Here is a 26,807-nt window from a genome sequence, read left to right as displayed (position 1 = left end):
TCTAAAAGAACTCAAGTTTCCCATTAATCACATAAAGAGCAAAGAAGTCTCACCAAGGTAAAACAATTGAAAAACAGGTGGCCTAGAGGCCTCGCATGTCAAGGCAGTCATGAAGCTGAAAATAAATCATTGGATAGTATATATGCTAAAATGTGAAGTTGACCAATAGATAGCAAGAAAGTTAAGTAAGTAAAGATAGATAGTAAGTAAAGATAAATAAGAAAGATACTGAACTGCATTTTAGGAATGTATGTAAATTCTATGTAAAGTATCTTTTTAGTAGTTACAATTTGAAAAGGTCTGGTAAACTGATAATCTAAATAAGGATCTGGGACAAAGCACCTGCATAGCTACTGCAGGACATGGTCCAGGGGACCACTGCCACCTAGCGGTGGTGCACCAAATACAGTATAGTAATAATGCTGCCTCCCAAACAGTGGTCTCCATTTAGTGAGGAAAGAAAGATAGTATTTATTTTATTCTTTATGTATATAACATGTTAATGCCATATTATATGAATATTTTATAAGTATACAAGTATTGGTAATACATGCTGTATAGTTTTTCCCTTTAACAACACTATTTTAAAAAACTCTCCATTTATTTAATGAGGTCTGAAACCACTGAACCAAATGATTAAAACTAAAGATGTAAAACCAATAGCCAACTCAGAGAAAGAAACTACATTTAATTCTAAGTGGTCCTCTTAGTGGGGAAACAAAATTACGAAAAAACACTGTTACATAAAGAATTTGAAAATTCTATCTATTCATGGAAACTATGTGCCTCTTCAGAAATTTATTTTATAAATGATTTTGAGAAATAAAGTACAGTCAGTCCTCCATATTCACAGTTCCATATCCATGAGTTACACATCCACGGATTCGACCAACTGGGATCAAAAAAAAAAAAATGGATGGGCGCCTCTGTTCTGAACATGTACAGATCTTTCTTTCTTGCTATTATTCCCCAGACAATACAGTATAACAACTATTTACCCAGCACCGCTTCTCAGTCTTTTGGCTAAGATGAAATATTATGTAGCATGCATTTACATTGTATTAGGTATTATGAGTCATCTAGAGAGGATCAGAAGCATATAGGAGAATGTGTAGTTATATGCAAATACTATGTAATTTTGTATCACAGACTTGAGTGTTTGTAAAGTTTTATATCCATGGTGGGGGGATCCTGGAACTGATCCAACATGGATATATGTTTTTACAACCTTAATTCTATTATTTCTACAGCATCTACACTTTAAAATCTGGGGTACTTTCTCCAGAGTGTTTGAATAGCACTACTAGAAAGTCTTTTTTGTTGGTACTCAATACTCTCCAAACTCAAAATAATGTAACAAATTCAAAAAGGTTAACACACCGGGCTTACATCAAAGAAAATTTCTAATACTACATTAAAAGTTCACAGATGAACAACTTGTAACTCAGCTGCCTCTGTTTCTTTTGCCTCTGCCATGTATGTACTAGTTTATATATCCTGAGACATGATATTTACCCTGTGTCTCAGTTTTGCCTTCAAAATCACCTTGACATAACAGTGGTTAAGGAGCCAGGCTCTAGAGTCAAATCATCTGATACTGAATCTTGCTTCACTACTTACTAGTTATGAGACCATGAGAGAGTTACCTATCTGTGCCTCAGTTTCCTTATCTATAAAAGAGAGATAATGGAGCGACTTCAGAACGTTTCTGAATAGTGCCTGGCAGGTAGTAAAAGATCATTAAATAGTAGTTGCTATTATTATTGTCATTATCGTCATCAGGATAACTAACATTTATTAAGCACTATGCTAAGTTTTGATTGCCTCAATTCCCACAGCAGCACTAAATTTCTATTCAAAAGAGAAGTGAAACTATACAATATTTGGTACCTGTTAAGCACTACTGAAGGTAGTCATGCATTTAAAAAAACTAGTAAGGTAAATAACCCAAAATTTAATACAGCAACATCTGGTTCATGTTTCTATATCAGGAAAAGTAATTTAAGAACAAAATCAAAAGGCAACATATCTTTAAAAGAAACCCCAACAATCACCAATAGCTATCATATATTAAGAAGTCTGTATGTAACTGTTCCTTGAATAATCATTCTAGGTTCTGATAAGAGGATCTGAGATAGGCTTTTAAAAAGAAGCAGGTATTTTCTCTATTATAATGAAGCGTCATGGAGAATGTTCTTTAACTTCATAGAATCGGAGACCTCATTTAAATACAATGAAAGCCATAGATCCTCTCTCTCCAAAGAAAAGAACATATTTGGCACATAATTTCAGGGACTTTATGAAGTCTAGGGCAAGAATTTCTACCCCTAAGACCTTATCTTTTACATCTTGGTATTCTGCTTTTACTCTCTGGTATTCAATTTTTTAAAAAATGAATTCATAATACTTCAAGTGATCATTATTAAATTAAAGAGCATTATATGCAGCTAAATTAGTTCTAAATATACTACAGCAGTAGGTGTTCATTCTGAAAGGGGCTTCATATAACACATAAACAGTGTGAAATAATATTTTGAAATAAGAATAAAGGATAAATCTTAAAGTAGGAAATTAACAAATATGCTAGACAAAATGTACTGCCTCTGGGAAAAATTTTAAGGTCAGATTGTATACTTAGTCAAATGTGAACCCAGAATTAAGATTTAAGTATTAGTGATCTTCATCTTCACCCTAAGTATTCTTTCTTCATGTTAGAAAAATACGAAGAATATTGTTCCCTAAGTCTCATTTGTCATGTCATTAATTAAAAATGAGAACATAAGAAATTGTATACTTTGATCATAGATACTAAATATAACTTACTAATGTATGGTACATGTTACCACAAGGATTAAACTGTAATCTAAAATCTTAAAAGATTAATAATTACCAAAAAGCTTACCATTTGGGGGGTCTCGTCTTTTCTCTGTTAGAAAATAAATTAGAAGAACGTTATTAAATATATTAAATATATGTAACATCAACATAAAAAAAAATTCACTTAAACTCTCATTCCTAAATTGATGTATGAGTGACGAAGAAAGGTTTTTCAGAAGACCTGACATTTAAACAGAGATCTAAATAAAATAAGGAGGGAACCATATATTTAAAGGCCCCAAAGAGGGTGCAACGTGAAAGAACCTCAGGAAGACTGGACTGGAGTGAGCAAGAGACACAGTGAAAGGAGACAAGTCAGAAGGAAAGTTGGGGACTGGATCATACAGGGTTCCACTGGCTATGGTTAAGGACTACAGATTTTATGTGTGTATGACAGGATGCTCTTATAGAATTTTAAATTAAATAGAGAAAGTGATATAATCTAATCTACATTTCTAAAAGTTTATTCTGGCTACTGCATAGAAAAGAGATAGTAAAAAGGATTGAGAAGAAGCAGTCAGAGAGCTAGTGTGGCAGTCCATCTGACAGATCAGGATGGTAGCAGAAAAAGTGGTCAGATAGGACATATTTTTGAAAGCAGAGCCAATAAGACTCTGATAGGATATTTATAACGAACCATGGTGAGCCTGGGAGATAAGATGGAATAAATGCCTTTTACTGAGACAAGGAAAATTAGTAGAAGAACAAGAACAGGTGAGTGGGGTTGGGGTTCAGGATATAGGACATGGATCAAATATTCTCCTCACACATGTTAAGTCTAAAGGCTATTCTCCCACCTAACTATTCTGAAGGTCAGAGACGCTGTGTCAGTATTGAAGACAAAACTTTGGGAATCATCAGCATAGAGTTTTCAGACCCGTAAGACTGGATGAAAGCACAAAGGGAATGAGAATACTCAGAGCTCTAAGCACTGAGACAGACCAGAAAACTGCTGAAAGCTACAACCAATAAGGTAAGAGAAAAATTTGGGAAGTTTCCATCAATTAATTGCATTCATACTCTTACATATCATGATTACATACCAGTATTGCATTCATACTCTTAATACCAAAACACTATTTCGGCTTTAAGAAAGTTCAAAAGTAGAAGGATTTTTAAAAAATGTAATTTCCAAAGATTTTCTAACATAAAATTCACTGAAATTATATAAATAAATGATGCAATAAGATAATTAGCTTATAAATGACCATAAACCAAAATCGGTAGGATTTATTTAGTAGACAAGTTAAAAACCTTAGCAATGGGATATATAACTGTATTACTCTGATAATCAATCTGATTAAGTAGCTTTCTGAAACGTTTGAAATAAGCAAGTCCTCTCTGTATCAATACCTATCAATCACCAATTTCCAAGGTGATGTTATTTATGTACTCATGTTTAAGCTGGTGGATGACACAAATAGGAAAATATACTAAGATAAATATAAAGGTTTAGAGTATACCTTCTAAGACGCAATTAGATACATGACACCATCCTACTTGATGGCAATATATGTGAAAAAAAGGGGGGATGGTTGGTTGAACAAATCAGAATGGGGGATAATGGTATAAGGCATTTGCTAGAAATATTAGTAGAACTGTGTTTAATTAAATCAAGGGATGTATTGGTCAGACTACATAATGGAGTACTGTGTTCAAATTTGAATACCATATGCTGAAAAAGACATCAAAGCTATTGTAGATTCAGAGCACAGTACTCAAGATGAAAAAGACTATAAACTGTATTATAAGAATGTTTCAAGAAAGTAGGACTGATTAGGCTAAATATGAGAAGAAAACAAGGAGGACAGGATGGGTGGCTTCCGCTACTAAATGACTACTGTTGGGAAAATTAAATAGATGAATTCTTTGTTGCTCCACAAGCTGGACACCATGTGTCTCAGTTAAAGAAGGGTAAAGATGGAGTTTGACTCAATATGAAGGGTTACCCCAAAGTAACTCAGCTGCTTTCCTAATGTTATCATTTTCTGGTTTTGGAACACTTTGCCTAAAAATGTAGAAACCATATAAAATAGAATTCCTGTGCCAGGTGAAAGACACCTTTAACTTACCAATTCTAAAACCAATTACTTTATATTTTCAGAAATAGTTTTACTCTTTTGTACACTGAAAATGTCATGTTTTGACTGAAAGGAACCCAGAAAGCTCCTGGCTTACCACCACGGCATGCCACTGAAATAGGCATTGAATTATTCCTAAAGTTGAATTTCAGTATCACAGCATTAAATCCTTTCCTAGCATGAAATCAAGTGGTAAATGCCATTGGTCCCCAAAAATAACAAAAATAATGGGCCCCTAATAATTCTCCTATTCACTCATTATGAGTAGAATATCGTAAGATGGCAATAGTAAAGCAACAACTAAGCTCACTTTATTTTCATTTTTACCTCATCTCCCTCTTGGAAACCTACTAAAATAACAATAAACATATATAAAGTAGAGAGAACATGTTTTTATGTTGATGTTTTTCAGATACGTTTCCTTTTTCTTGGCCTCCTTTTCCTTTTATTGGTAAAGCACACCTTAAATACAGTGATCTTTAAATTGGGGTAACATGTACCCCTGGATGTACAGAAAGACTTTTCAAAGAGTACATATGGGCATGGCTAGTTTTAAGGGCACCTATTTGTCAATGTCAACTCCCACATGTTCTTTCTCCGGAAACTGATCTGTTGAAGATGATTTTGGAGAGGTTCTCCTTTCCTAGTCACTCTTCTTCACTTACAAAAGAAAGGCCTGGTACACTGTCGTCAAACAATAGTTCCATACCAATCAGTTTAAAGCTTAACATTATCCTGCATTGTTCTATAACTGCTTTATATGTGCTGGAGTTGTCTCACACACTAAACTAAGTTCCTTATGGGTTTTATAGTATACAGTATTAAGAACAAAATAGAGAGACAAGGCATTGTTTATAGATATTGTTAGCAACTCTGCTTATTTGCTTCTAAGCCTGCCTAAAGTCTTTGTTTACAAAGTATAAAATACTCTTAAAACTTTATATTACAATGTTATTACAAATGCAAATTAAAAGTCAATATATATGAAATTTTATCAACAAAAAAGGTTATTGAAATCAGTCCTTCAGTAAATCTAAAAAAAATAGTTCTTAACAAAAATATTATTTATTTTAAGGTAAGGACCACCAAATTTTCTTGTAAATAGTAAATATTTTAGGCTTTGAGGACCATTTATTTAACTGTGTATATTTAACTATGTATAACTACTTTAACTGTGTTGTGGGGAAAAAAAAAAAAGTAGCCAAAGACAACATGCAAACCAATGAATACAGCTGAGTTTCAATAAACCTTTATTTACAAAACAAGAAGTGGACCACACTTGTCCCATGTGCATTAGTTTGCTGGCTCAATATAAGTAATTTAAAAAAGAAAAAAAAAAGGGTTACCAGATTTCCTTTGTCGGCGGCCCAACAGGTCTGTAACTGCTTTTCGGAATTTTTTTGCTTCTTCTTCATTGGCAAAATTAAGAGCAACTTGACAAGTCTGAAATATTTTCATCAAAAAAGGCAAACAACAAAATGTACAAATTTAGCTTTATATCATAAAAACAACGAGCAATAGAAGTATATTCTAAAGAAGGAAAGGTTAACTTTACTAGCAGGTAAGACATTATTCTATGATCTGAATAACTTAACACAAAAAGCATGGAGAAGGTCAAGTAAAAGATTACTATTAGAGAAGTTACCCATCATAGCAGACACAAATACTAATTTGAGTATTTCGTCTTCAGCAAAAACATAAAATAGTACAGTGAATTTGATCTTTCATTAAGGCTCTATAAATAATTTGGATTAGAAAAGGCAAGCAATGAGAAAAGTAAAGATGGCGATAAAGAAAAATATGACTTACATCTCCAGCAAAGGTATGAAAATATCCTCTAGGACTATTATATACAAAGTTATTGTATAGCTCTTGTTCCCACAATAGTTTCCCATCCTAGAAAAAAGTCAAAATATTTTAAAAAGAACTACCAAAACATAATCTCTAGGAATAAAATGAAGCAGATGACTCCTATTAAGATAACTTTATATTAAAAATAACTTTTACATGCACGCATATAACATTTACAAGTGGTGTCATATAATTTAATCAGTAATCTTAAAAGTGTAACACTGAATAACCTATCTTTCATCAAACCTACATATTAAGTGAATTTAATTCAGCTAAGATATAATCTCACTAACCAACTATTTCCAAATTCAGTTACTTGGTCAAACACATAACCAGAATAATTACTAGGTCATCGATGCTACATAGAAAGAATGCATACTTTTGTACATGCACTGATTACGAAAGCACAGTTCCAACAGCAATACTTAGATGATGTACTATCAAATATATTACAGGGATACTTTTATGTTCTTTTTCTCAATTTTATAGATGCGGGAGGGTCAAATATATCTTCCTTGTACTGCTCATTAACCATCTTCAAATTTTTAACTTCTACAGAGTAGCCTTCTAATTTTATACTGGTATAAGTAGTAGTAATCATGATGCAGAAAGAGACTGATAATTAAAATGCATCAAAGTTAAACTATGGACAAGTGTCATGATGACTGCCATATCTATTGCCATAGTACAAAAAATATGTTTAACCTTAATACCAAAGGTGACTAATTAATGAGTGTTCAGCAGTAGTTATCTACAATTGGAAATAAGTGGTTAGAGAAAGATAAGTCATTGCCCTATTCAGAAATGCAAGGTTCTATCTAGACCACAATTAAAAAATATGTAAAATCCACTGTTCACACATTATATTACCACTGCAATGGAATTCCTTTCTTCTTAGTGGAGCGGTATGCCAATATGGGTATGCCATTTCTGAATAGTGCTTCTCAATGACTATGAGAAATATGTCAAAGCACTTAGGGATTTCTTTCAAACTATGTATGTGTTCCCCACCCCCTAGAATCCCCATCCCCAACATAGTATGTGTTTAGTAAGCCATAGTAAGCCACTGCTAGTGACAGGAGCATGCCATATCGCTCAACTCTCTTGGAAGCAGACATTAAGAAGCACTAATTTAAGCACTAATTTAGTCCAGGACTGGTGGCTCAGGCCTGTAATCCCAGCACTTTGGGAGCCTGAGGCAGGAGGCTCACTTGAGTCCAGGAGTTTGAAACCAGCCTGGACAAAACAGCAGAATCCCATCTCTACAAAAAAAAATACTAAAATTAGCCAGGTTTGGTGGCATTCAGCTGTAGTCCTAGCTACTCAGGAGGCTGAGGTGGGAGGACTGCTTGGGCCCAGGAGATCAAGGTTGCAGTAAGCTGTGACTCTAGCCTGGGTGACAGAGCAAGACCCTGTCTCAAGAAATAAATCAACAACAAAAAAGAAGTACTAATTTACCGAATATCGTAACTGAGATCTTATTTAATCTCAGTGAAATTCTTTGTAACAGACCAAATATTGTTATCTCATTTTACAAATAAAGCTGAGGCCAGAGTGTAAAAATCTCTGACTATTATTCAGATCATATTAGTGCCCAGGAGTTTAGAGGCAGTTTTAGTTTTTTTACAATTAAAATCTCATTACACTTATTGCCGCATGTAAGTATTAATCATGGAGGCTTACTTACAGAAAGGTTTTTTTAAAAAATAATGGAGACTTCATCTTAGCAAAATGATAGTTTTATGACAACTGCAAGAAATGAGTACATAACAAAGGGTAACCAATCTATAGCAATGTGATTTATGATTGGGAGTGAGGGATATAAAGCTATGAAAATCTGAATATATCTATCATGAAAAACAACATGAGAGTAGGAAACAGATTTTGACAGATACTGAAATGTTTTAAACTTGGGCTCAATAATAGTACATACTGAGCTAAAATATTATTTTGTTGTTCCCTGAAGAGAGTATGTGTGCTATTCTATAACGAACAAGATAGAATAACAGTATAATTTAAAAAATCTAGTGTGTGGAGAAAGCCCAAGACCCAACAGGCATAATTTTTAAAAAAGTCTTAATGCATGGTAGTAGTAGAAAGATAAATTAGAAAACTATTCACATGCTGGCTTAGGACATGCTCCCATATGGTCATGATTTCCGTCTGCCAAAATCTAAAAATCAAGCTTCCCTCTTCTTTTTTTTTTTTTTTTGAGACGAAGTTTCGCTCTCGTTGCCCAAGCTGGAGTGCAATGGCGCGATCTGTGCTCACCAAAACGTCCACCTCTGGGGTTCAAGCAATTATCCTGCCTCAGCCCCCCCAAGCAGCTGTGATTACAGGCATAAGCCACTACACTCAGCTAATTTGGTATTTTTAGTAAAGACGGAGTTTCTCCATGTTGGTCAGGCTGGTCTCGATCTCCCAACCTCAGGTGATCCTTCTGCCTTGGCCTCTCAAAGGGCTGGGATTACAGGTGTGAGCCACCAAGCCCGGCCACTTCACTCTTCTAATATTAGTTTATGTACAATTTTAAATATCACATAAAGGATAAACAAATCTAAGTTATAATTGACACAGAAAACTTAATCACCTCGAGTTTAAAGTAAAAGCAAAAGAAAACCCACCTTAATGTCAAATATTCTTAAAAAATAAGATCTCTGTGGATTGTCCTTAACAAGACAAGCAACACCACTGCACTTCTTTGACCACATACAGTTCCGATCTGCTGCATATAACTGCACCACTGCTGAAGACATAGTCTGCAAAATATAAAATTTATAATGCTTAGTTTCAAAATAATATGTAGATGATCACATCCCCTGCTGACAGCTTGACTGCAACCACCCAGCTAAGCTACCGCTGAATTTCTGACTGACAGAAACAAGGAGATAATAAACATGTATTGTTATTTTAAGCCACTAGTTTTTTAATTTCTTATGCAATAATAATTAACTAATACAATAATCATATAACAGTTACTGAAAACTAACATTTATTGATGCTTAAAATGTGTTAGGAAATGTGTTAATCACTTTTAAATATAGCCTCATTTAATTTTTATTACTATGACAACTTCATTTTATACTTGAGAAACTTGACACTAAAGAGGGTAATTTGCCCAATACCACATAGCTAAATGGCACATCTAAAATTCCAAGTCCAGGTAATTTGTGACTTCAAATCTAGTATTCTTACGTCCCCTATTATACTGTTTCCCAATAAAGTAAACATTTAAGCAATGAAGTAGTAATATTAGTAACGGCTGACTTCTATAAAGCAGTTAAACACCTTAGATAACAACTGAATCAAACTTGAAAGCAGTATTACCATCCTGGAAGGCAGACTATAATATCTGCTTTCTAAAGTGAGTTTAAGATTGCAAGTGATTTGCACAAGGCGCCTCACAGTTTTAATGCTCTACTGAAGATATGAAAAAGGTATGAGTGACTATTGTCTCAATTTTACCCAGGATAGTCCTTAAAACCCTTTCAGGTGTATAGGAGGGAAGCTAACTCGTTACCGGCAATGGACACTTTAGGGCATGAGGATTTTCCAGTACACCGTGTTGCCACCTTCCTCCTATAACATGAAAGGGTATAAACTAAATTTGTTCTAAATTTTCTTTTATAACCTAGCATGTAAGTATTCAACCTTAGTTTCTACAAAAGTGATATACACATAAACTAATAAAACACTTAGAAATCCTTTGAAAGCCATAATTATATTTTCTGATCCAGTAATTTCACTTCAAAACTGGAAATTAAGGAAATCATTTAGAATATAACAAATACTTCATATTTTAATGTAAATATAAAAATATTTCATATGTATATTATTTTATTTTAAAGAGGAATAATTGAAATAACTCAAAATAGGAACCAATTAAGTAACTGTGGTACTCTGGTTCAATGGAATCTGAACTTTTTAATACAAAATAGACCACATTAAGATTTAGAGATGCGCTGTTTTAGGTTAACTTAACTATACCTGAGGGCTGCCCTCTTTCGGTAAGAGGAATTCCAAAGAACAATTATATGCATGAATCTTTTGTAACAATACTGAAGTCAGAAATGTAAGATCAGTGCACCATTAGGATCAAAAGTTCATAAAGACTTGCCCAGATAACAACATTCAATGTTATATTTTTAACATTAGACCAAACCCAACCTTGAACTTCATACACAGTACTGAGCAGGACATAAAGAAGTGGGAAAATTTCTACAAGAGTCATTAAAAATTATGATAACTTAGAAACAAAAATGTGTATACTGGGTCACTGGGTTTGAGAGAGACTGAGGAATGCAGGATACTTTTTGGCCTGCTCAAAACATACCTATGCTTGCAAGTATACAATAATCTCAGGATGATAGCACCATATGCATTCTGACCCCAGCACTGAAAACTTCAGAAAAATTGTTCCTGCATACACTATCTAAATGTATCAAATATCAGCCTGAAGAATTCAAAAATCAAACAAGCAAATTTATTTTCTAAAAATAACTCATATAAATTAAATTAAAGCCTTTTTTAGTATGGTACTGTCAAAATACATTCATTTCTAAAAAGGAAAGTATTAAGGAAATTAGATGTACCAAAATGAAGATCTAAACACCAGAGATCAGGAACAGCTTGCAAAAAAAGAAGTTATTAATAGGGTCTGAAATTCCATTATGAAAATCTCCTTGCTAGCCAAAGGACTAAATATTCATGTTGTAAAACCTCATGTGGTTATATATGTGAATTTGAAAAGACAAAACAAAAAACCCAAATTAAAACAACATATAAACCTTTAAATTCTTAAAACACTTGCTTAAGAAAAAAAGAGTAACAATGCTATAATTTTTCACAGACACGATATTGCAGTATAAACAGTATTAAAACTAAAAAACTGAACTATTGAAAAGCAATTTTCAGTAACTGGATTTTCAAAAATCTGCTGTACTCTTATTATCAGTCTAAGTGTCTACTTCATTTCTTCTTACCTCTATGTATCAGTCTGAAAATGAGATACCACAGTACTTTGTAAGGCCTTTTCTGACTAATTCAGAATAATTACAGTGAATATGAGGGTAACTAGTGTACATTTAATACAGTATATTAATGCTAGACAATATAAAAACAGTAACTAACAACCAAATTCCAGATTGACAGTGACTTAATTAAGTTTTTAAAAACATTCCTTCCATTCTTCTAGGTAATTGCAATGAATCAATTCCATTCCTTCTTGTGTTTTGTAATTAAGAAGATATTAATGAAAAACAACCTAAGAACAAGGGCTTAGGAAGGGAAATCTATTTCTTATTAGCCTAATAATGTTAAGTTTAAAATCTGCTAATTAAAAGGGGGAAAAAGGACAGTATCGACTTTGGTACAAACAGAACCTGTCGTATCTTGTGTATTCCTGATATTTCAGTACTGAGTAACTGTAATAACATATTCACTCTCAGAACTCTGATGGTCAAGGGCAGGAAGAACATGGGGGATGTTTTCTACGAAGTGAATTCCCTCCCGCTGTCCTTCTGCATGGCATTTCCACCTCTCTGAGCCTGACTCTGCACCAGTTGAGAAGTATTTCCCTGATTCCTTAGTTGAAATGACTGCTTTTTTTTCCCTCACATTTCTAGAGTACTTGTTTATGTACCTTGTGTTACTCTGTTACTCCACTGATTTTATTCTAAATCAGAATAATTTTCTGTATTGCTTTCTTGACCACTAAAAAGGCTGCAATTCCCATAAGCACTTAAAGTAGTTTTGCAAGCTTATACTTTTACTCCACCTATACTCTGTCCCCAAGTGAACAAACGTGTTAAAAACTGCATGTTCTGGCCGGGCGCAGTGGCTCATGCCTGTAATCCCAGCACTTTGGGAGGCCGAGGCGGGTAGATCACGAGGTCAAGAGATCGAGACCATTCTGGTCAACATGGTGAAACCCCGTTTCTATTAAAAATACAAAACATTAGCTGGGCATGGTGGCACATGCCTGTAATCCCAGCTACTCAGGAGGCTGAGGCAGGAGAATTGCCTGAACCCAGGAGGCGGAGGCTGCGGTGAGCCGAGGTCGAGCCATTGCACTCCACCCTGGGTAACAAGAGCAAAACTCCGCCTCAAAAAAAAAAATAAAAATAAAAAACAAACAAACAAAAAAACCCTGCATGTTCTGATTTTGATAATGATACTATGATAATAAGAGATTTTAGGATATTCTGATTTTAGGATATATAGCCTGAAATTAAGAGGTATTACTTCTGCAACTTCTCACATTATTCAGAATAAAATAACATGCATGTATACCCATACATATAGAGAAAAAAACATGGTAAATGTAATAAACATTTGGCAAATCTGGATGAAGGATATATGGAAATTCTTTATACTGTATCTACAAGTATGAAATTATTTCTAACTTTAAGAAGAACAAATGATTCATTAAAATGTATGATGCTTAGCTCTCTTTCATAACCACAGCAATCTCAAGAAGGTGGTCCTCTCCTCAGAGCCATTACTGCCTCTATATATGTTAGCCACTGCCGCAACGGCCCAAAACCAAGAAAACTGCTGTTTCCTCCTGCTCCCACTATATGTATACCAACTTTCTTTCTTAAAAGGCACTCTATCCTGAGTAGGACTTAAACCACAAACATTTCAGCACTTCTACTGTTTAAATTCCTTTCACATTTTCAGAATAACCACATTATGTAACTGGTCAGAATAAGAATTTTAGATTGGGAAAATAGGTGTTTTTTGGACTACAGAATCAGCTAGACAAGGAAAAGACTAGAAAATACTAGGAGTCACAGGGATCCTTGTTTTTAGCAATCAACTGCCTACAACAAATAATAAGATGACTTAATATTGAATAGCTGTCTACCATAATTATTTTTAATAATCTAATAAATATACTATGCTGTTAAAGAAAATATTTAAAAATATTTTCTCTTTTTCGAGACTAGGTCTTGCTCTGTCATCCAGGTAGAAGTGCAGTGTCAAGATCATAACTCAATGCAGAATCAAACCCCTAGGTTCAAGTGATTCTCCTATCTCACTCAGCCTTCTGAGTAGCTGGGACTACCAGCACACACCACCATGCCTTGCTAATTTTCTAATTTTTTTTGTAGAGATGCGGTCTATATTGTCCAGGATGGTCTCAAACTCCTGACCTCAACTGATCCTCCTACCTTGGCCTCCAAAAGTGTTGGGATTACAGATGTGAGCCACAGTGCCTGGCCAAAAATATATTTTCAATAAATAGCCAAAATACACTAAATGTGAGGAGGAAAAAAAAAAATCATATGACGTAATAAAATAAAATCTCTTCCATGATCATGTTGGCCTAGATTAACAGTCAAATACTCCAACTCTTATATGTACACATGTGTCTTAGTGTGTATTTGGCCTCAAATGTCTGAAAACTAAGATAAGAAAATCCATTCTAAGTTTTCTTATTATATAAAAGCTAAGATTTAAACACATTTCTAGATGTTCTCATGATATATTCACATGAATTGACCTATTATTACTCTGAATATACAGCTGGTCCTTGAACAACACAGGTTTGAACTGTATGGGCCCACTTACATGCAGATATTTTTCACTAAATACATTCAGGACTCCGTATCGCAGAGTTCTGCATCGACCACCAAAGGTGGACTGAAAAATACGGTTATTAGCAGGATGAGACACCCACGTAAGAGTAGGGCAGACTTTTCATATGGGTGGGTTCTGAAGGACCTGAGTATATGTGGACTTTGGTATCCGTGGGTGGCCCTGGAACCAATCCCCCATGGATACCAAGAGATGACTGTAAAATTTTAATCTATATATTATAAAAGAAAGTATAAAAGTAAAGAAATGGCAAAGAATTTGGTTGAATTCCTATAGTTAATTATGCAGTGATCTCAAGGAGTTAAAGTAGCAACACCTGTTATTTGCCCACCTCAAAACCCAGTGCAGAAATCATAAATTTAAAAGATAAACACAATGTATCTGGCAGGGAACAAGAACTCCTGAGTGGTGAGTATCAGTAAGAACTATCCAGGAAAAGAAAATACAAAAATTCACTGAGGAAAGAAGGGATCTTATCCCCTGGTAATTTCTAACAAGAAAACAAAAGAGAAAACAAAAACAGTACAGGTTTTAAAAAGAACATGGCAATGACAAAAAACTCCATAAGAAATAGCTAATTTTTTTAAAAAGCAAAGCTGGAGGAATGAAGGAGGAAAACCACAAAAGCAAAAAGTAACAAACAGAATCCCAAAAGTGAAGAAAAAACAGAGCCAGATAAAAACAGCTGCTACCTTAGGAACCAAACACAAAGAATCTTTTAGATCTTAGCAGCTTTTTAAGAAAACTACTGTGCCAGACACATTTGTTCACCAAATGTTTATAAAGAACCTACTATGTACCAGGGACTGGGATAACTGTGGGTGAGGACAGGAATAAAGATGAGGAGAAGTACAAAAATGAATTAGACAGGGTACTGGTTTTGGAAACCACTTAAAATGGTTTTGGAACCATTTAAAGAATCACTTTATATACAATCACTTTATAAAACATCTAGTTAATGGAGAGGCTGGAGTTAATAACTATTACAAATGTTACTAGGAAAAATTAGTATGCAAGAAAAATGTAAAATCTAACTAGTGTAGAAAGGCTTCTCTAAAGTGACATCTTACCTGACGGATGAGTCAGGTGAACAAAGAGTTCAAGAATGATAGGAAAGTTTGGTGAACTGTGTGGAGTGGGGAATAAGAAAGAGAAGAGTGGCACGGAATGAAGACACAGATTTAATGTTAAAGTAATATAAAACACCGCCAAATTCTGTGATTTAAAGAGATAAACAGCCATATACAGTTTGGAAACCTTGACTGGAGATGTGGTACAGTAGTACATCATTCCTATAACGGCCCTTGATCCAAGTTCTTGTAAGTTCTCTCTTCCTCCACTTAGGCGGATTTGTCTATGTGACTTGTTTTGACCAAAAAGACATTGGTAAATTCAAGAATTGTGAATACTTGTTTGTACCTTGTGGCTTGCCCTCTTGGAAGTGGTGCCCTAAAACCTGGAATCAAAGACCACATGGAAAGCAAGGCCCTAGCCGATTTCAACTGTCCTTTCTGAACCCAGTTCCTACGTTCTGGTGACATCAGTCACCAGCAGACTAATCACTCAGTCAATCCACAGAATGAGAAATATGTTGATTACTGCTTTAAGTCACAAAGTCATTAGGTGGTTTGTTTGCAACAACCGGTAACAGATGTAGGGGATTGTTTTAATATACCAGAAGACATACGACCTGTAAGAAATGGCCCTATCTCTTCCTCCATTCCACGTCTACTAGTATAGTTATGACAAATTTTTGGTTAAAATCATAAAAGTTGTAGGCCTCACCTTCATGATCAGTGCACATTCTTGTTTGGAACCATTTAAGAAATCACTTTATATACAAAAGCCATATGAAAGGTGTGTGCTAGCCAGTAGGCTGTCATTCACAACCACACACCAATCTTATATACTGCTCATGATTTAAATTAATACAACTAGAAAATTGTAAATTATTATGTGGCACACACCTTTAGCATTATCAGTAAACAATCACCGGTACAGATGTTAAAAGTATAAACGGCAAGGCTTAGTGTATTCTCCTTAATTTTCTACTACTTGAAGGACAGTCATACACAGATAAAGCAAAGAGGAATACTGATCTCATTACAGACTAGATTTCATTTGCAAATGGGTGAGGACACTGTGTTAAAAAGGGAGGCTCATAAGTGTGGCTTGCTCTCTTCTGCCCTACCCTGTAACTTAAGTGGAAGGAGATTTTCCTCTCTTCTCTCCTGTCTCCTTTTCCTTGTTTCTTGCAAATTTGGTTGGATTACAGTAAAACCTGAAATGTGGGTCTGGATTTCCAGGGAATAAAGTTGGAAAGAAGGTCCCCTAGGATCCTAGGATTCCCACCTCACTCACCACAGTTTGTTGTTGTTGTTTGAGACGGAGTCTCACTCTGTCGCCCAGGTTGGAGTACAATGGCATAATCTCGGCTCACAGCAACCTCTGACTCCCAAGTTCAAGCGAGTCTCCCACCCCAGCCTCCCGAGTAGCTGGGATTATAGGTACCCACCATCATGCCTGGCTAATTTTTGTATTTTTGTAGAGATGTGGTTTTACCATGTTGGCCAGACTAGTCTTAACTCCTGACCTCAGGCAATCCACCTGCCTTAGCCTCCCAAAGTGCTGGGATTACAGACATAAGCCATCATGCCCGGCCCAATGTCTAAGATTACTAGTGGAGCCCCAAGTCCTGATAACAAGAGAGAAAGAATAGAGGGAGAGAGGAAGGGAAAGTGTGAATGTAGAATGGAGAGAGAGAGAGAGGAAAGGAGGGAGAGACAGAGAGGGAGGCAGGAAAAGAGGGGGAGAGAAAGAGAGAGAGATTGATTTTTGTTTTTTAACTTTGCTACTACTCTTCTGTGGGAACAGTTTGGGATGAGAGGGTAGAAAAGTAGTTACCACAGTTGCTAGTGGCATTTGGGTATTCCTGAACTCTAGAACCAAACAGCATTTACCAACATTTCACCATATATTTTATCAAGCCTATAATCCAATCCCCCCATTTTACAGATGAGCTCAATTTATTTGCCAGAGGTCACATATTATACAGCTTTGGATGAATTTCCTAATCAGCTACTTCTACATTCAACATATACTACTACATACTCGGTGATTCATCCCAGTTCCTAATTTGCCATCCTCAAAGAATGATATATCCTTAATATAGTTTTACTTCTCTATTGGTCCCTTTTGGTTTGTTTTTTACCTTAATTTGGGGGCAGGGAAAAGGGCAGGGCGGGGAGAGCTTGTAGTAGTGGTTGCAGAAAGTAAAGGATTGCTGGTGCATGAGAAAAAAAGACGTTTATGAAGGGAAACACTCCAAAAAGACATTAAGTTGTTCGTCCTGGGAAAAGAGCTGAATTACCATGAAGCCAATTAAGTTTAAGTTTCAGGATCCTTTACTTGGTAGAGTCCCTTACAAGGCTTAGTGTTTTCTCCTTTGGGACACAGGATCAGCAACAACTGCAGCCTCATGCCTGAGGCTCCTCTTTAGCTATCCCTGAAGATGATCAAGATACTTCTATCAAGGATGCAACTATCTCTGTATTTGCCTAGCTCCTAGCAGTAATGTCCTGTCCCTCTTGGACCACATGATGCATCCACACTCAATCTTTAACCCAAGGATTTGCATGAATGTTGCCCAGTTCCTGCTAGGTGTGATATACTATGATCAAACTACGTGGACACTTCTGGGGTTCAAGGGCAGTGGTCCAAACAAATGAGATGTAAAGTTCTCCCCAGGCAAGAAACAGAAGCTAGTAATGAAAAGACTAATATTTCTTTTATTTTCAGTATATTGGTCAATTAAAGCTCAGGCTTCCAAAAATAAGAAAGATATACTCACACTTTCACTATGTGCAAATCTCAGATTGGAGCTATAACTAAAAAAGCACTTCAGTACAGTAGAGAGTAAATATTCTGAACAATGTCACCTAAAGCAAGTTTAGGTCAGTGAGAAACCAATAAAAAATCATGTAGTATATTTTAATAGGATTTTTGCTGGCTTGTATATATATCAGGTACTTCTCGTTCGTTACCCAACTCCAATAACTTCCAGTGTCAGAGACTTATTGCCTCTCTCCTGGGACAAGCACTTGTGCTAAGCTCAATCAATTAAATTAAGATCCTCTCCCAAGAATTCAGAATTCTAAACTGGGACCTAGGACTGATGGGCTTAGTAAGGGAAGAGAGGCTTGGAGTTCAGAGAAGTTCCACCAACTCCTGCTGCTTTTCTCAGAGCTTCCCAGCCTCCTGCTGTTACTGAAACTTCCTTGTTCAATTCTGTTTTGGATTCCATGGGATCCTCTGGTAGCCAAAAAATTTCTTTTTGGTTGAGCCAGCCAAAATTAGTTCATTTTATTTGCACAAAAAGAAGCTTAGCTAACAATACACTTCTTAATGTATATATATTGTGTATATTCTCACATCTCTGAAATCTTAATGGAATTCAATGAGAAATGACACACTTTTTCATTATATGTATATGCTATTATATACAAGTGTGTAAGTGAGATCTGAAATTTATACCTTGCTTTGGCCTGAAGTGTTGTAATAGCTCTCCCCTCCCAAGAGGAGACACTGCCTCTATTTTACTCCCTTTCATAAATGCTTGTCAATTATCTTTTAGTATACAGATTAATATTCAAAAATGTAACAGGTTTCCATTTGATAAAAATAAAATCCAAACTCTTCTTCAAGAATTCAAGCTATTTCTTAGTCTGAGGCAATCAACATTTTGACACTTGTTATTAACCCAATATACATCAGGGATAGCAGCCAAATAATCTGCAGGCCCCAAACATAACATACTTCTCAGCTTATGGTGTTCACGCTACTGAAATATCATGTTGGAACCTTTTCAAACTCCATATATGCACTTCAAATATCACATTCAATCAAGTTTTTTCAATTTCCTCAAGCAAATATTTCTTCCTTTCTGTATTCTCATAATATTTCATTTATATATCCAATAAAGCACTTATGGAATGACTTGTAAGTTCCTATGTGGGGTCTGTTTCACCAAAACACTGTTCACCCTCTAAAGACAAGGACCACATGCTCTTGAACTATTACCTTTAGCCTCCAGCACAGTATTTTATATGCATTTTGCATTCATTTATTTGCTGGATTGAACTGAATGCGGGGGGAGGGGGGAGCCTTTCTTAGAATCTTCCTGATTACTGTTTTGCTATCAAAATTGTCTTAAAATAATTTTTCAGAATGTTACAAACTGCTAATCTGTGGTATTAAAATTATTTTTAGAAGAAGAATGATACTTTTCTTCTTGGCACTTCAATTAATCATAAACATTTACATGACATGATGAAAAATCTCAGTTAATGCATCTCCCTTCCTGTTTTAAATGCCACAACAATTTGCTTCCACAACAGCTTCCTCAATTGAAGAAAGTAGTGAGAGTTTGGGGCCAGAACAGAGCATACCAAAGAACATACATTTTTAAAAAGAATGTACTTTTCCCACTAATTCTCAAAGCTTCCCTGATAGAAGGAAGTAGTGAGTTTGGGGGCAAAAAAGAGCACACCAAAGTCAACATACATTTTAAAAAATATACTTTCCCCAATAATTTTCAAAGTACAAGGTCAGTAAGTCAGATGAGCACAGAAGCACGAAAACAATTTTCAGTACTTTTGGTTAACTGAACAATTTTGTGGTTTTCAAGATATTCTTAAAAACAGATGGCATTCCATCTTTTATACATTGTTGTGCTACACACGCTATATGTAAATTTAATGTTCTATTACTCAATAAATATTAAGTATGCCCATCACTACTGTGCTATGAAAATACACAGCACTTTTACTCAAGATGCTAATCTGTTTTTTAAAAAAGGACAGATATAATTTGAAAACTGTAAAACTATGCAAAGATAAAAATTAGAACACATGCCTCTGAAACCTATTTCTAAACCCTTCTTTTTTTTTAAGACAGAGATTTCCTCTTGTTGCCCAGGCTGAAAAGCAGTGGCACAATCTCAGCTGACTGCAACCTCCACCTCCAAGACTCAAGTGATTCTCCTGCCTCAGCCTCCTGAATAGCCTGGATTACAGGATCCCATCACCACACCAGGCTAATTTTTGTATTTTTATTAGAGACGGGGTTTCACCATGTTGGCCAGGTTGGTCTGCCCACCTTGGCCTCCCAAAGTTAAGTGCTGGAATTACAAACATGAGACACCACGCCTAAGTCTGTAAGAATCCCTAACAGTTAATTCTGGTCACAAGAAAAGATGATAAACAGTGTTCTAAAGCAAACATAATTTCACTGTTAAATATTACCTAGAGATATGAAGAATATTTTCAAAGCTCTTGCAAAGCCGGCATTAACCCTGTTAGCAAAATCCTGCTCAAAACAAAGATATTACAAGAAAAGAAAATTTTAGAGCAATATTCTTCATGCATATGAATGTGAAAAATCCAAAATATTAGCATGTTAGACACAGCAATTCATAAAAATCAATTAAAATGGCCACATGGGGTTTAACTCAGGAATGCAAGGTTGGCTTAACATTTAAAAACTGATGTACTTCGCCATATTAACAGAAAGAAGAAAAAAAACCTGTATGATCAATTCAACACAGAAAAATCACGTTACAAAATTTAACATCCATTAATGATAAAAGTCCTCAACAAACTAGACTCAGAAGGGAACTTCCTCAATCTGATAAAAGGTATTTACAAAAAATACTGTTTTGCCCCACAAATGTCGAGAACAAGGTTAAGATGTCTGTCTTTAACACTTCTATTCAACATTGTATCGGAAGTCCAAGCCAGGGAAATAAGGCAAGAACAATTAAGTAAAAAACATAAAGGGGGACAAGGAAGAAGTAAACCTGACATTATTTACAGAAAGCATGGTTATGTGCATAAAAAAATGTTACAGATTGCACAAGTTTTGGCACGTATGCACGTGCACACAACTACACACACACACACACACACACACACACACACACACTATAGAGCTACAAATAAGCTACTGGAACTAATTACTGAATTTAGCAAAGTTGGAGGATTCAAGAACAAAATACAATATAGTTATATGTATTAGCAACTTAATTAAAAACAAAATTTTACAATAGTATGGAAAAATTAATTCCTAGCAATAAATATTAAGATATGTTATATTCATGGATTGGAAAACTCACTATTATTACCATACTCATTGTGTCCAAATTGATCACTAGATCAACACAATCCTAATCAAAATCCCAGTAGACTTTCTGTTACAAGTTTGAAACACTCATGAAAAATTGAAAGGACCTAGAATAGCCCAATCTTGAAATGATAAAAAAGTTGACTCACCATACCTGATTTTAGATTTATGATAAATCTACAATAATCATATCAATAATATATTAATGTAAGGATAGAAAAACAAATTAATGGAACAGGTCAGGCTCCAAAAATAAATCTAAACGTATAAGGTCAAAAATTATTAAAAAGGCTTCCAAGTTAATTCAATGACAAAAGATAATGCTTTATTACCAAATGGTGCTGTATCAAATGGGTAACTATATAAGGAAAAAATAAACCTGTAAAAGAAAAATTCGTATGGTCGTCTCATATGACCATTTTTGCACTTTATATAACACAAAAAAAATTTTGAAATGGATCATAAACCTCAAGTTAGAACCACAAAGCTCCCAGAAGAAGCAGAAGGAAGACTGTGTCTGTGACCCCCTGGGCCATAGACCAAGATTTCTCAGACTACAAATGCATTTCCTAGAAAAGGAAAAAAAAAAAAAAAAAAAAAAAAAAAAAAAAAAAAAAAAAAAAAAAAGATAAATTAGTCCTCATCAAAACTAAAAAAATCCAGCCCATCAAAAAACATCATAAAAAAATCATTAGGGCCAGGCACAGTGGCTCATGCCTGTAATCCCAGTACTTTGGGAGGCCAAGGCACAGGGATCACTTGAGGTCAGGAGTTCAAGATCAGCTGGCCAACATGGTGAAACCCCCATCTCTACTAAAAATATAAAAAGTAGCAGAGTGTGGTAGCATGTGTAATCCCAGATGCTCCAGAGGCTGAGACTGAAGAACTGCTTGAACCAGGAGGCAGAGGTTGCAGTGAGCTGAGATCATACCATTGCACTCCAGCTTGGGTGACAGAGTGAGACTTCATCTCAAACAATAATAATAATGATGATAATAATTAGGCAAGCCACAGACTGGGAGAAAATATCTAAAGTACATATCTCTAACAATAATCTTGTGTCAAGCATATATAAAGCATCCCCAAAAATCATTAATAAAGAACAACCCACTGAATCTATATGCGAAAAACCCGAAGTGCTACATAAAAAATAAAGACACATAAATGGCCAATAAGCACATGAGAGAGGGAAAGAACACCATTAACCACCAAGGAAATACAATCAAAAGCCACATTGAGATGCCGTTTCACATCCACTAAAATGGCCAAAAACAAAAGGACTGACCACATAAAATGTTAGCGATGTGGAGCAATGGGAAGTCTCATACACCGTTGGAAGTGCAAAGACTGCACAACCACTTGGAGAACTATCTGAATGTTTCGTATAAAAACAAACGTTTATCTTTCCAATGACAATATAATTCCTTAGCTATTTGCCCAAAAGAAATAAAAATATGTGCCCCCCCCCCCAACAAAACCTTACATAAGAACACAGGAGCCTTATTCATAATAGTCAAAAACTAAAAACTCAAATATCCATTAATAGAAGAACAGACAAATTTTGGTATATTCATGGCCAATACTGATCGACTAATAAAAAAAAGAATGAACATGTGTGTAATAACATAGATGAATCTCAAAAACATGTTAAATGAAGAGGCCAGTACAGGCAAAACTAAGCCATCATGACAGAAATCACAAAGTGAATGCAAAGGGTGGATGAAGAAGGGAGAGAGGCAGGTATTAGAAAGAAACTAGCTGGTTAGAGACCCAAGGGAGCTTTCCGAGGTATTACAAATATTCTAAACCTTATTTTGGAGATATGGTTATACTGTGTATCACTTGTCAAAATTCATCAAATATTTAATATCTGTGTATTTTATTATACATCAATTATATCACCATTTTCTAAGTGAAAAAAGAACTGTTAAGATAAAGAAGTGTTAAAGCAAACCACCAAACACAAATGACTTCTTATGTTTGACAGACTTCATTTCATGATAGCTAAATTAGAAAGTTCTTATTAACAATAAATATTACTGTAACCTTACTTTATTTGAAAAGAAATGTACCTCACTTACAAAGGAGACAAGAAAGCTTAATTGTAAAATACACTGCTGTATTCATCATCTCATTCACCCACTTTTATTTTCAAATTGAGATGTTTCTAAGACTCTTAAAAAGCATAGCCAGCATTCAGAAAGATCACATTTTAAAATTCAGAGCATTTTACAGAATTAAATATAAAAACAAAAAACCCGACATATTTGTTTAACATTATCTGGGGACTGGTAATGTTAAACAAATATGAAGAACTATAAAGAAGGTCAGGCGAGGTGCCTCACACCTGTAATCCCAGCACTTTGGGAGGCCGAGGAAGGTGGCTCACCTGAGGCCAGGAGTTCGAGACCAGCCTGACCAACATGGTAAAATCCTGTCTCTATTAAAAATACAAAAGTTAGTTGGGTGTGGTGGCACATGTCTGTAATTCCAGCTACTTGGGAGGCTGAGGCAGGAGAATAGCTTGAACCCAGGAGGCGACAGCCGCAGTGAACTGAGATTGTGCCACTGCACTCCAACCTGGAAAACAAGAGCAAAATTTCATCTGGAAAAAAAAAAAAAAAAACTACAAAGAAAGCACAGACTATCATTATAAAAGGTACAGATTATTGGAAAATGCAATTTGGCAAGGCAAAAATTCAATTTAAAACTAAGCAAACTTATTGCTTAGAATTACCATTAAAAAACAGATCAAGTCTGCTGAAGACAGATGAAGAGCACGTATGGACTCCCAACATTATGTTAGGGAGTACAAAAAAAGAAAAGGTCGGTTAAAAAAAAAACCCAACAGCTGTTCATCTCTAGGAAATTGCTAAGTCCATACAATGTGTCCACTGATTATGGTATATTTACTGACAAGAAACAAAGTCCATAAAACATTAATGTCAGTTGGGCACAGTGGCTCAAACCTGTAATTCCAGCATTTTGGGAGGCCGAGGTGGGTGGATCACGAGGTCAGGAGTTCGAAACCAGGCTGGCCAATACAGTGAAACCCCATCTCTACCAAAAATGCAAAAAAATTAACCAGGCGTGGTGGTGGGCACCTGTAATCCCTGCTAATCAGGAAGCTGAGGCAGGAGACTCATTTGAACCTGGGAGGTGGAAGATGCCGTGAGCCAAGATCAAGTGACCGCACTCCAGCCGGGGTGACTCCATTATACCTAAGTATAACTGCTGTTAGTTGTCTGAAGACTCCGTCTCAAAAAAAAAAGAAATAATAATAATAATGTCTATGCCTGTGATTGTGTGTTTGCTGAGAGTAAGTACATACATGTATAGTTATTCAATGATTCATTTAAAACAAAACCTAGGGGGATTTGGACAAAAATGTTAGTGTTATTTCTGGGTGATAAGGTTTATAGATAATTTGTACTGTATCATTATTACTCTGTACACTGCTTAAGTCTGCAGTATCCATTGGAAATATAATGCAAGCCAATAATCAATTTCAATTTTTTTGTACCCAACTTGTAAATAAAACGTGAAATTAATTTTATTTAACTGAATATATTAAAATTCTACCATTTCAACATGTAATCAATATTAAATGAAATAGTTCACTTTTTTTTTGCAGTAAGTCTTAGAAATCCAGTGTGTATTTTAGAGTTACTGAACATCTCAATTTGAATTAATTACATTTCAACTGCTCAACAGCCCATGTGGCTAGTGGTTACCAAGTACCATACTGGACCGTACAGGATTAAGTCTAATAATCAGCACTATATTTTTAATGAGCAAGACACAGTATTTTCTAAATAAGTCACTTGACTGATATCAGAGCTTTTTCCAAAGTTTCACAGCTGTGTATTATATAATTTTTTGGATTACTCCAAACTGTTTCCTAGCATTCCATGGAAGATTGTTTTTGGAAATGAACAGGTTGATGTAAGATTATGGAATAAAGAGCTATAACAACATAAAAATCAATCTACAGTGTAGCACTAAAATAAGTCTTCCACAGATATGTATGTGGGTGTATACATGAAGCCAATCACTAATTTCTAGGTTTTCTAACAATGAATTTATGACAGTTAAATTCAATAAATAATTACTGAATATTCTATAACCATTGAGCTCTCTTAATATGAGATTATGATCATTTGGTGTATGTTTAATAAAATAAAGTTAAAAGCTTCTCCAACTTTCCTAGCTATTTCTCAAAATAGGAAAAAGATAATAATTAGGTACATTAAACAAGGCTCAAAATGTTAAGATTCATTCTGTATGCCTTCAATAAACCTAAAAACTCCTATGGAAGGAAATTTTCTTCTCCTGTGGAGGAAAAAGAATTACATTGGACTTCTCTTTAGATGTCATGCAAATGAGGACAGAGTGTAGTGAAAGAGTGAAGTAAAATATTTAAAATGTTGAAGAAAAAAATACAACCTAAAATTCTGTATCCAGCAAAATTATCCTTCAAACATAAAGGAGAAATAATTTTTCAAATGAAAATTGAGGAAATTTGTTACTGATATGCCTAGCAAGAAATGTTTAAAATTTTTTAGTGAAAGAAAATGATAGAGGTCAGAAACTTGAATATACATGCAGAAAAAAATATTTTTAGAGAAGGGATAAATAGTAAATACTTTTTTCTTTTTAATTGATCTAGTAGATCAATTTGATTAAAATAGCAATAGCAACAATGCATTCAGTAATTATAGCTTTTAGATAAATAAAATTAAAGACAGCAATGTTATAAGGGATGGGAGGAAGAAAATGGGAATATTCTGTACTAAGATACTTCCACTATCCACAAAACACTACAGTATAATTTGAAAATAGATAAAGATTAGTTGTACATACATATTGCAAATTACAGGGTAACCACTTAAAAAATGTTAAACCTAAGTATAACTGCTGTCAGGAAAAGAGAGACAATGCAAACATATAAAATGCTCAATTAAAACCTAAGAGCAGAAGAAGAATAAAAAGAGCAAGGACAACAAAAATAGTTATAGTTGATATTGATTCAACTATCAATAATTATATGTGAATGGTCTAAATACACCAATTAAAAGAAGACTGTCAAAATGAGTCAAAAAATAACAACCCAATTCTATATCATCCACAAGGAAACTATTTTATTACTTTAACTTTATTTTAGGTTCAGGGAATACATGTGTAGGTTTGTTACATGGGTAAACTGCATGTCACAGG

General features: G+C 34.9%; 1 protein-coding gene across 1 annotated transcript in view; it reads right to left on the bottom strand.

Moving 5' to 3' along the window:
- WASL (WASP like actin nucleation promoting factor) overlaps window positions 1-26,807 on the bottom strand; it is a 67,729-nt gene that overhangs the window by 23,280 nt on the left and 17,642 nt on the right. The window contains exons 2-5 of the mRNA XM_003921031.4: window positions 9,434-9,568; window positions 6,768-6,854; window positions 6,305-6,401; window positions 2,903-2,926 (exon numbers count right to left, since the gene is read on the bottom strand). Coding sequence (XP_003921080.1) covers window positions 2,903-2,926; window positions 6,305-6,401; window positions 6,768-6,854; window positions 9,434-9,568 — 343 coding nt within the window. The remainder of the gene's footprint in view (window positions 1-2,902; window positions 2,927-6,304; window positions 6,402-6,767; window positions 6,855-9,433; window positions 9,569-26,807) is intronic.

This window comes from Saimiri boliviensis, chromosome 10 (assembly GCF_048565385.1).
Source record: "Saimiri boliviensis isolate mSaiBol1 chromosome 10, mSaiBol1.pri, whole genome shotgun sequence".
NCBI lineage: Eukaryota > Metazoa > Chordata > Mammalia > Primates > Cebidae > Saimiri > Saimiri boliviensis.
The sequence above is the reverse complement of the archived record's forward strand: the minus strand, read 5'-3'. Positions and strand labels throughout refer to the sequence as shown.